This window comes from Asterias rubens, chromosome 18 (genome assembly GCF_902459465.1).
Source record: "Asterias rubens chromosome 18, eAstRub1.3, whole genome shotgun sequence".
NCBI classification, from domain to species: domain Eukaryota; kingdom Metazoa; phylum Echinodermata; class Asteroidea; order Forcipulatida; family Asteriidae; genus Asterias; species Asterias rubens.
This window is the reverse complement of record NC_047079.1, coordinates 4,828,335-4,839,368: the sequence shown is the minus strand read 5'-3', so window position 1 is coordinate 4,839,368 and position 11,034 is coordinate 4,828,335. Positions and strand designations below refer to the sequence as shown.

The window sequence follows — 11,034 nt, the reverse complement described above, 5'->3', positions numbered from 1 at the left end:
CGGACACTATTTTATGATCACAGAAATCAGTGTGCATAAACACAGACTCATATTTCGAAGAGTAGATGGACTGAAAATCAAAGTTCTATACAAAGCTTGTTTCAAATAGACCGTTTTATTTTGTACACTGTTCGCTATGTCAATGGGCCCCATCAAGAGTCCAGGGGCCTTACTCATACCTCTGCTTGGGCTCCGTGCGCTGTTTACGCAGTGGAAACGCAGCAAGTACGAACAAATTGCCTCCTTCCGGCCAATACATTTTTTGGTGGTTTGAACATCAGCAAACAAAGCCTGGAGCCAGAGCCGAAGCCAAAGCCGAGGTTTGAGAAAGGCCCAGGATTGCAACTGGTACCCACACACCTTCAAGTACTAAATAAATGGTACATCAACAGTAAAGTACTAAAGTAAAAAAGCCAAATGTAGAGCCCAAGCCATTTGATAGTTTGTATCTGCAGATCTGTTTGAAGATCTCCTGGCAGAAGCTGACACTGTACAAACAATCTTATTTTTCACAGAAGGTGAACATGATCAAAATTTACCTGAACTTTTGAAAATCTGTGAGCATGATTGATGCCACATAGTGTTTGAACATCTCCTATATAGTTAAGGCCCGGTCCCACTGCAGCGATAACGAGAACGATAACGATAACGACGCAAAGAGAACGCATTCCATTGGTTGGATGAGCGTGTGCGTATTCTGCGTGGAGCAATTCAACCAATAGAATGCGTTCTCTTTGCGTTGTGGTCGTTATCGTTTTCGTTATCGCTGCAGTGGGACCGGGCCTTAAGGATCTTTTTTAAAATGATTTATACCAAAAGTTTTAGCTGTATTTTTCTGAAAAATAACTTGTTGAAGTGATGGTTTTTATTAGGACAATCGACAAAGTTTCAGAGAAATTAAAAATAGAAAACAAATACACTAGCAATGGAGCATCTCAAAATTTGGCACCTGGTGCAAAAGAACCTTTCCGGTGGCGTCTACCTACAATCCAGTGAACCGTCTGATTGTTCCGCTGAACCAAGACAATGTTACCCCAAGCTACAAATGAAGGAGATTTTCCCCCTTTTCAGCCCCAGGAGTAGGTGGAAACATGCCCCTGGTTCAACAGCCCAAATAAGATTAGTGTAGCCCTCACCTTGAAGTGGTTGTTCAGGCCTTGTGATGGTTTCAGGCGATCTCTCAATAAAGAATTAGAACATTCCAAATGCTCCGACTATTGAAACACTCCCCGAGCGGACAGTTAGCGTCTCGTCCCAAGGGCCTTTCCCTCCTCTTCAGTGCTACAATAACTTCTGCATGTCCATCTACCATCAAGGTTGATATCACCTAAAGAAAAGTTTTTCCGTGTTGTCAAGCAAGTTCTTGGCCAATTCCTCGATGTCTTCTTCTCTGGCAGCAGCCATGACTTCTAAGACTTGTCTGCAAAGAAAGCAAACATTTCAAAGTTAAGACTTTGACAAATCCCTTATTGGTGGAGCTCTAGTTTTAATTCTTAAACGTCCCTCCTTGATTGGCCTTCATTCTGTAGTCATTTTGTGTCTGATACCCTGCATACAACAAATACAATGTCAGTTTTAAATTTCATATCATGAAAGGGACCAGACTGTATTTTCCTTCCAGCCTCGGTTTAGTTACATTGGGTCGAATAAAGAAGATAAAGCAAGCTAGGTCAATCAATTAACCTTTCCCTTAGATCCTGCCATTGTATCAACATCTTTTGTTCCAAGATCCAATTTTGGTTTGTATCGTAAACTCACATGATATGGCAAGGTTCATTCCGACTCTTAACACAGAATCCCTCCTCCCATTTCTCCTTCTTCTTAGAGGGGTACGTCGTCTTTATATGTTTGGATCCAGCGTGGCTTGGTCGAATCTCACACCATGGAGCATCTTTAAATGCAAAGACAATCTTAAAGTCTCTATGTTTATCTCTTTGTATTTAGTACCTAGTAAGCTCTAAGTACTTAGTATCAAGTGCCTCTTACTACCTAGGACCCCTTGATATGTTTGAATCCAGCGTGGCTCGGTCGAATCTCATACACTGGGGCGTCTATAAAAGCAAAGACAATGTTAAAGTCTCTCTCTGTTTATCTCTTTGTACTTAGCACCTACATGCAGTAAGCTCTTAGTACTTAGTATCAAGTACCTCTTACTACCTAGGACCTCTTGATATGTTTGGATCCGTCATGGCTTGTTTGAATCTCACACAAAGACACAAAGACAATCTTAAAGTCTCTCTATGTTTATCTCTTAAATGTATTTAGTACCTAGTAAGCTCTAAGTACTTAGTATCAAGTACCTAGTAAGCTCCAAGTACTTAAAGGTACCTCCTAGGATCTCTTCTTAGTGCTTAATACCTGTGTACATTACCTCTTAAGTTGCTCTCTCTGAATCTCTTTGTATTTAGTACCTACATTGTGTATTAAGCTCTTAGTACTTAGTACCACATACCACTTACTACATGTACATACATGTAGGACCACTACTCAATACATATGTACCTCTGCAATGTAAGTACTTAGTATATCTTTATACTTATAACATAGTCTCTAACTATCTAGTGGTAATTCGTACTTAGGACCTTTTATCACTTACTACTACACAACTTAGTACCTAGTAGCTCTCAGTACTTAGCACCTCTTTGTAGTTAGTACTTCTCTGTACCCAACTTATATTTACCTGTTTCAATCAGAAGTCTGTCACTGGGGACAGAGCACATTGCTTCAATGTTAGCTGCCGTCTTCAAAGAACTGTTGGTACATAAGAAGACACACATGGTGTTACCACAAACCAAATATACATTGATACCTCACCATGCAATGCCTCAAATCCTATATAAAACAAAAAAAACATGTTAAACTTGCATCAGGGATAATAAATATCATAATATTTTACCAGACACTGATATTGGATGTATTGACCCGATTCACCTGATGTCGTCATCGGAATAATCTTGGATGCGCCATTTTGGTGGTCAATGTCAACGTGTGTTATTCAGTGAAGTGCGCATTTTATAGGCCACGCGGCGTTTACACGCAAACCTATTAACCACCAACATGGTGAGCGTGGCGTCAGTCGCCGCGTGTGACAAGTGTGCAATGGGTCAACACTCAACTTTCTCAGAATCCCCTGTGGAACAAAATCTACAGGCATATTAATTACTCTGATGGGATGCGAACCAACAAACTATTCCATTCTAAGGCAGATGTCTTACCACTAGACCATTATAGCTAGACTAGGCCAGGGCACAATTTCATAGAACTGATTACACAGGATAAATTGCCTGACCATTTTTTGCTTAGCTGAAATAAGCAGAATACCAGTCACACACTGTACACGTGACATGGTAGATTGGGCTGGTAACCTTATTTAGGTAAGCATAAATTGTTTGTTTTTAACTTACCATCCGTTGATGCCTATGTGGAGACCCATATCTAAGAAAGCACTGGCTTCCTCTTTGGTGCCGTCAAATGTGTGAACCTGTTGGAAGAAAACATACCTAAGATAAGACTTAAAGACACTGGACACTATTGGTAATTACTCAAAAATAATTATCAGCATAAAACCTCACTTGGTAACGAGTAATGGGGGGAGGTTGATAGTATAAAACATTGTGAGAAAGGTCTCCCTCTGAAGTGACGTAGTTTTCCAGAAAGAAGTAGTTTTCCATGAATTTGATTTTGAGACCTCAAGTTTACAATTTGAGGTCTCAAAATCAAGCATCTGAAAGCACACATAGTTATTTCGCAACTCTGACGACCAATCGAGCTCAAATTTTCACATGTTTGTTATTTTATGCATACGTTGAGATACACTAAATGTGAAGGTTAGTCTTTTTGGCAGGTTTGGTAAATTGAAAAAACTGTGTCTCTTTATTTTGAAAACTTACAACTCCTCCAACGAATCTGTCTCGATTTCTCTTCAGGATATCTGAAATAAAAACATGAGAAGAAAGTTAATCAAGGTTGAGAATATCAAAGAGCTAAGATTGATCTTAACTGCAAATCAATCGTAGTTGTTTAGTAAAGTGTGATGTGATGTGATGTGACAATACAAATCACTATGGTAATACTGACAATTTGTCTTACAATTAATTGTATTGCTTTATGAAATTGAGCACTTTCCGAATACATCGATCCATTAGGCTTCGCCCACGGGGCACACATGAGCAAGAACACGTGAGCCTCTCCAATGCCAATCTGCACAACTCTGCCGCGCGCGCTAAGCATACGCGCACCCATGACGGACTTTATAGTGTCAGACTTTTGGTTCTGCAATGGGTGATTGGTCAATACGCAATGGAGTGGAGCTTAATGGATCAGAGCCCAATTTCATGGCTCTGCTTACCGTAAGCACAGAATCGGCGCTTACGGAAGCAGGCGTATTTCATGGGTTAGCAGCGAATTTTGGCTTCTGCGCGTGCGTACTCCATGTTCTAGGCATTCTACGCTTACAAGGCTAGCGCAGAAATCCGGCGGTAAGCAGAGCCATGAAATTGGCCCCTGTCATTTGGAAGCTACAGCTACGGCTAGATTTCCACATCATCATGCATTGAAGTATTAAGGACATCCTTAGCAACACACTCAGACGCCTAACCATAGGGCCTTTCCATAGAGTTATATTTTAGAACTAGAGGGCGCACTGGTGATGCTTCTTGCACAAACGCAACGAGACTGCAAGGAGACATGCGCGCGCCATTCTGTACGCGCGTTGAAGTTTGTGTTTATTGAACGCTACGCGATGCTGTTTTGTCAACTTAGAAAATGGCCGCACAAACACACGTTGTGCGATGCTGTTTTGTCAACTAAGAAAATAGCAAAATGCGCGTATATAGGCCAGTGCGCCCTCTAGTTCTCATATATACCTCTATGATTGGGAGACTTTCAGGAACACTAGGTGGCAGCAGACTTACCAGGCAAGTCCATTGTTCTCGATAAAAAGCACTATGCTCAAAATTACGTAAACAATGGAAATTTAGCGTTTCATGGTCGGGTAGATTTGGGTTTATAAACAAGACTTACCGATGAAGTCAGTGTGACAATTCCTACAGTGTAGAAACAAAGGAAGCTTTGTTTCTTCAGACAGCTCCATTTGTTTTTCAAAGTACCTGTTATTACAAGTTACAGAATGACATCTGTGAATACTTTAGGTAATTAATTATTTTTTCAAATTTTTCGTGCAAACTTTAATCCTCTATTCTTTGCTCAGCCCAAACTTGTTTATAACATGTATTGAAACTTTAACGCAGTGGACACTATTGGTAACGAGTACTTGGGAGCTGTTGATGGTATAAAACACTGTGAGAAACGACTCCCTCTGAAGTAACGTAGTTTTCGAGAAAGAAGTACTTTGCCACGAATTTGATTTCAAAAAAAACTCAGATTTAGAATTTGAGGTCTCGAAATCAAGCATCTGACAAGGTTGTTTTTTCTTTCATTATTATCTCGCAACTTCGATGACCAATTGAGCTCAAATTTTTCACAGGTTTGTAGTTTTATGCATATGTTGATTTACACAAAGTGAGAAGACTGGTCTTGGACAATTACCAAAGGTGTCCAGTGTCTTTAACAAGCTGAATCACGACATCAAAAAGGACTCACTTGAGTTGTTGCTCTTTTGGGCAAAAGTGCAGCCTGTCATAATCTGAAAGACAAATTTTAATAATAATAATAACAATAATAATACTTGGTCCTTACATAGCGCTTTATCACACCCCTTAAAGGAGCGTATCAAAGCACACAGTATTTTTCCTGCAACGAATGTGGAGCTACGATTCAAAGTGTAAGAACTTTTCCTGTTAAGCACCGTTTAATGGTTTACAAAGAGCTGTGGCGCAATATGTAGCCAATCAAACCAGGAACACTGGGGTGAACCCCCTTCTCTTTTCGATAAGAGCACTGGGTTCTTTTACATGCGTTTACACAACACACGGGACCAACAACTTTACCTCCCATCCGAAGGACGAAGCAATGGTTAAGTCTCATGCTCATCGACACAAGTGTCACAACTGGGACTCGAACCCACACTCTGCACAACAGAAACACCAGAGTTTGAATTCAGAGCTCTTAACCGCTCGGCCACGACACTTCCACGACAATGTTAGTGTAAGGTATGATTCTGAGAATCTAAAATCCGACTCAAGTAGGAGGAATATTATACCTGTATGGTCAAGGCTAGGCTTTTTCCTAGTACCCTCCTCTTAGTCTTATCACCCTTTGTTCCTTTTTTTGTATGTTTTAGGATTATTTATTGTGAGATTTGGAAATAAAAAACAAAAGAAACAAAACAGATGTGAAACGATCTTCAATTTCGAAGCAAAATGTAATGTCGTAGTGATATCTTCAGGTGCATCTTCAAGTGCATCAAAGAAAGCTTGCTGGACTTACCCAAGCCACATTCACCGATCGCTATCACCTTGTCTTTGTTCATCTGAACCAGACTCAGCAAAGCTGCTGAATATTCATCAGGACCCCCTGGGGCTTCATCGAACTCTTTACACCGTGTCGGATGACATCCCACTGTGCTGAAAAGGGCATCTAAATGTCAAAGGTCACAGGGTTAACGAGAAGCTTTAAAATCATAGCACAGTGATCTGACTGAAGGGTCAATGACTCTGATGTTCTCTTCACTGCACAAAATTTTAACACAAGACGTGATGATAAAATAATGCATTTATACAGCTCTATCAACCAATTATGGCCCTCGTAGTATCTAGATAGATAATACACTTATTTCAATGTTGCCATGATTAAACAGATATGTAAGTTGTGAAAATGGAGGTTCATAATGTATAAGGCGAACCAAAAAAGGAGTTATATGCTATCAGTTTACACATATGGATTTATAAATAATCTCAAAAATAGGACAACATTCAGGCCTAAAGGCTGAGTCATAGTCGGTCGCACGATGGTCGGGCGTCGGAAATCTAGACGCGCGATCATAAAAAGACACGGTTTTTAGGCCTCAGTGTTAGGATTGCGCGCAAGATTTCCAAGATTTCCATCGCGCGACCGACTATAAACCGGCCTTACGGTGAAACAAGAGCTTTTGATCCCGTACATACGGACAGACAAACACAATGTAGTTATCAGCCTTTTATAACATTCCTTGATGATGCAATCACGGAGGTAGATGGTGTTGTTTTGAACAGTCTGTTTGCAAACAAACTTTGTGTTATCCACAAAAGAGAAATCGGTTGAAAAACGCAAATGAAATCAGTAGACAATCATGATAAATACTTACCATTTGTCTTAGCGAGCTCAAGTGCTTCTTGGCTGTCCTTAAGATTTCCTCCAGTGATAAACATCTAAAGAGAAACAACAGCTCAGATTAAAAAAAAAAGGCATGCTGTATGGGCTTAAAGTTCCTTCTTGCATCCCCCTTCACGCCTAAATGCATCATGGAGCCAAGCCCAACTACCAGTTATTTACTAAGGCAGTACTTAAAGGGAAGGTACACGTTTGGTAATTGTCAAAGACCAGTCTTCTCACTTGGTGCATCCCATCATAACCATATAATAACAAGCCTGTGAAAATTTGGGCTCAATTGGTCATCGAAGTTGCGAGAAAATGATGAAAGAAAAAAACACCCTTGTTGGACAAATTTGTGTGCTTTCAGATAAATTACCTCTTTCTCAAAAACTACGTTACTTCAGAGGGAGTCGTTTCCCACAATGTTTTATACCATCAACAGCTCACCAATGCTCGTTACCAAGTCAGTTTTTAAGTTAATAATTGTTTTGAGTAATTACCAAACGTGTACCTTCCCTTTAAAGGAAGTGGACACCATTGGTAATAATAATTATTATCACGAAACCTTTCTTGATTGGGGAGAGGTTGATGGTATAAAACAGTGTGAGAAACGGCTCCCTCTGAAGTGACGTAGTTTTCGAGAAAGAAGTAATTTTCCACGAATTTGATTTTGAGACCTCAGATTTAAGGTCTCGAAATCAAGCATCTGAAAGCACACAACGTTGTGTGACCATGGTGTGACAAGGGTGTCTTTTTCTTTCATTAATATCTCACAACTTCGACGACCTTTTTGTGCTAAAGCAGCTCCGTTAAATTTGGCAATGGTAAATAAGGGAATCAATGTGTGGTGAAGAGGTTTTCAACTAGTTGTTTAATCCCAACGAGACCTGGTTCTTGATAATTTTACCGAGACAACCAACCTTTTTAAGTCCTACATCAAAAGCTCTTTGTAACACATCAAGTAGATCATCTGGAAAAACAACATTAGGAGTTATGATTAGTTAGATAAAAGAAATTATAGAAAACAGGAACATTAGAAAGAAAAGTTTAAAACTACAGGTATGTGAGTAACTATCCATGAAAAAAAAGAGGAAAAAAGAAGACCGAGTAAGAAAAAAAGAGGACAAGATAATATTCCTTTACTTTTGTACAAAGAAAGTGAAGGAAAAAAAGAGGAAAGTCAAAACCCAAACAGAGGAAATCAGCTGAAAAGAGGAAGTCTCACTTAAAATGTTGTCTTTAGTTGTGGTTCTAAAAGATTACCTTTGTGTCGTTGTGTGCCATGGTAGATGCCCCTGAACATGGAATCTACAAAAAAAAGGGTAAACAGAATAAACGGGAAAGAGTAATTAGTGATGATTAAATTTTGGACCAACCTATAAAGACCTTACCAGAGATGTCGATGAAACAGACATTCAAATAATAATAGTTTTTGATTTCTATTTACTTGTATTAAAATATCATTGATTAATTAATGTGATAACCTTTCATCAATCAAGCATGTAAATGAACATACCTGTTAAATTCAGTCCAATATCTGTAAAACAGTCAGACAAAAAAGAGGAAAATTAGTTATTCAGTCGTCAGACAGAAATTAATGTATCTAAAATGAAAAATAAAATTACTATACATGTATTGTAATCGAAATGTAATCAATCGTTTATGATATATAAAAAATAATAATCAAACGGTCAGGAAAGTATTTGATTTGATTTATTTAGTCCCAGTCAAATACACACACATTTTGACGCTGATTGGTCTAAATAAAAAAAGGAGTAAAAGGAAAAGAAAAACATTGTGTAAAAACTACAAAACAAATTACACTTTCAACCTTTTCCAAGGAGGAATACAAAAGTTTGATTATTATATATAGTTTGATTATTATATATAGTCTAAAGGCCAAGTTATAGTCGGTCTCGCGATGGTTGGGTGTCGGAAATCTAGACGCGTGACCACAAAAAGACACGGTTTTTAGGCCTCAGTCTGGAAAAGTTTCCGTATGGCGCCACCACTTTTTCATTCGAAATAAAATAATATAGTATCTAATTTACCTGATTGATATATCCCTTTTTGTAAAAATGAGTGAAAAAGTGGTGGCGCAATACGGAAAGTTATCCCTCAGTCTTAGGATTGCACGCAAGATTTCCGTCGCGCGACCATCGCGCAACCGACTATAAACTGGCCTTAAGCCTACTTCTCTATGGAGGCTCCTGTGACTAGTATGTAGGTGACTAGTATGTCGGAGCCTTCCTAGGATGGAAACGTTTCCGTATGGCGCCACCACTTTTTCATTCGATATATGAAATAATATAGTATCTAATTTACCTCAATGAGATATCCTTTTTTGTAAAAATTTGTGAAAAAGTGGTGGCGCGATACGGAACGTTATCTCTTTAGGATGTAGTTTCTATATGAGCAGTGGTTGCCGAGGATAACACAAACAAAATACAGTGTCAACTGTGGCCACGGACTGGGTAACTGAATTCTAACACCCCAGTCATCATTGCATGGGTGCCCATTCCAATTGGGTGCGTTGAACTTGAACTTGAAGAATTAGCTTCCCTGGGTCCACCCGGTCTGCCCCCGATACGTTCGAATAGCTTTGACGTCACTCCGGGGGCTCACGCTCACCCGGGTGAGCAGCCCCAAGTGCCCTGCTCGTATTGTGGAGTGTGCACTACTACTCAGTACTAGTTACTAGTTGGTCACTTGGGGCTGGCCCGTGGTGCATGACGTCACCACGAGAGGGCGAGTGATCGATCAGTTAGCTCTTGTCAGGGGCTCACCCTGATGAGCACCACGGGGTCAACAGCTTAACCGAACGCACCCATCTGCCCATGCCCAGGGATGCCATGTGTGTTCATTCATTTTTTTATTTTTTTTTTTATTCATTTATTCATTCATTCAATACTTCAATCAAAGCAGACTTGACGCCATAAACCTTGGAAGTCTAACCATGGGGGAAGAAAGCCCATTTCAAAAATCTGGGTAGCCTGCATGAGCATGCAAATGCGTTTTCATGCAGTATAATTTCTGAAGATTCTGAAGATGATTGATCGTGATGATTTATTTTTAGTTTAATTTAAATTAAAAATTTATAAATATGTCAATGTTTTCGAACGTCATGAGATGAAACAACTTCCCCTAGCTTGTATCTGGGATATATCTGGACTGAAGCCTCTTCCTTACTGAGTCAAAATACTTCTGTAGTGCCTCCTTTCTCTTACCAATAAGACCAACCTGCTTCAACTTCGTGGAGGCCGCCATCTTGCATTACTCAGTTTAGATTGGTACCGTTTAAATTATTATATTGAAATGAATTAGATGGCGTCCTTTTACACGACCTGTTTCCATTACTAAACTTGTGTAAGTCACCTACCCATGTCTTGATTCCGAAGACTCGTGCGTCAGTCGCTTCAGTTCTATTGCCATTTTTCTAGAGTTATAAATGGATCATTTTAAGGGATATTGAGCGAAGAAAAAAGTAAGTATTTCATCCATTCATTCATTATTGGTTGATTCTTTAAGCATAATAATCTCCAATGGCGACCCTAAGGTCAAATTACAGTATAAAAATTATTTTAAAATAGAAACTCAATTACACTATTATTATTATTATAGTATTACATAGGCCCGCCTAACTGGTTTTCGAGAGCAATGCACGGATAAAACAAAATTGTTTAAAAAGTAGTGAAAATAAAGTAGTTAAAATAATTATAAGTTACAACCCATTTTTAACTCATAAGTCACAGCTATGACATAATCATAATCACATGATTTCGA

The 11,034-nt window shown here is 39.2% G+C and overlaps 1 protein-coding gene across 3 annotated transcripts; it reads right to left on the bottom strand.

The window, feature by feature from the left end:
- Nucleotides 1-750: 750 nt before the first annotated feature.
- LOC117302184 (putative deoxyribonuclease TATDN1) lies at nt 751-10,538 on the bottom strand. Of its 3 annotated transcripts, none has more exons than XM_033786000.1 (13): nt 10,479-10,538; nt 8,768-8,788; nt 8,515-8,559; nt 8,172-8,221; nt 7,244-7,307; nt 6,388-6,537; nt 5,602-5,644; nt 5,023-5,108; nt 3,891-3,931; nt 3,405-3,481; nt 2,681-2,751; nt 1,759-1,891; nt 751-1,420 (listed from the first exon to the last, which is right to left on the bottom strand). In XM_033786000.1, the coding sequence occupies exons 1-13, from the start codon at nt 10,516-10,518 to the stop codon at nt 1,324-1,326; spliced, it is 918 nt and encodes a 305-aa protein (XP_033641891.1). In that variant the 5' UTR covers nt 10,519-10,538; the 3' UTR covers nt 751-1,323. The 3 variants fall into 3 exon arrangements, with proteins under 3 accessions (XP_033641891.1, XP_033641892.1, XP_033641894.1); XM_033786001.1 differs by having other exon boundaries at nt 10,492-10,501; XM_033786003.1 differs by lacking the exon at nt 10,479-10,538 and adding an exon at nt 10,441-10,466.
- Between the last annotated feature and the right edge of the window lie 496 nt (nt 10,539-11,034).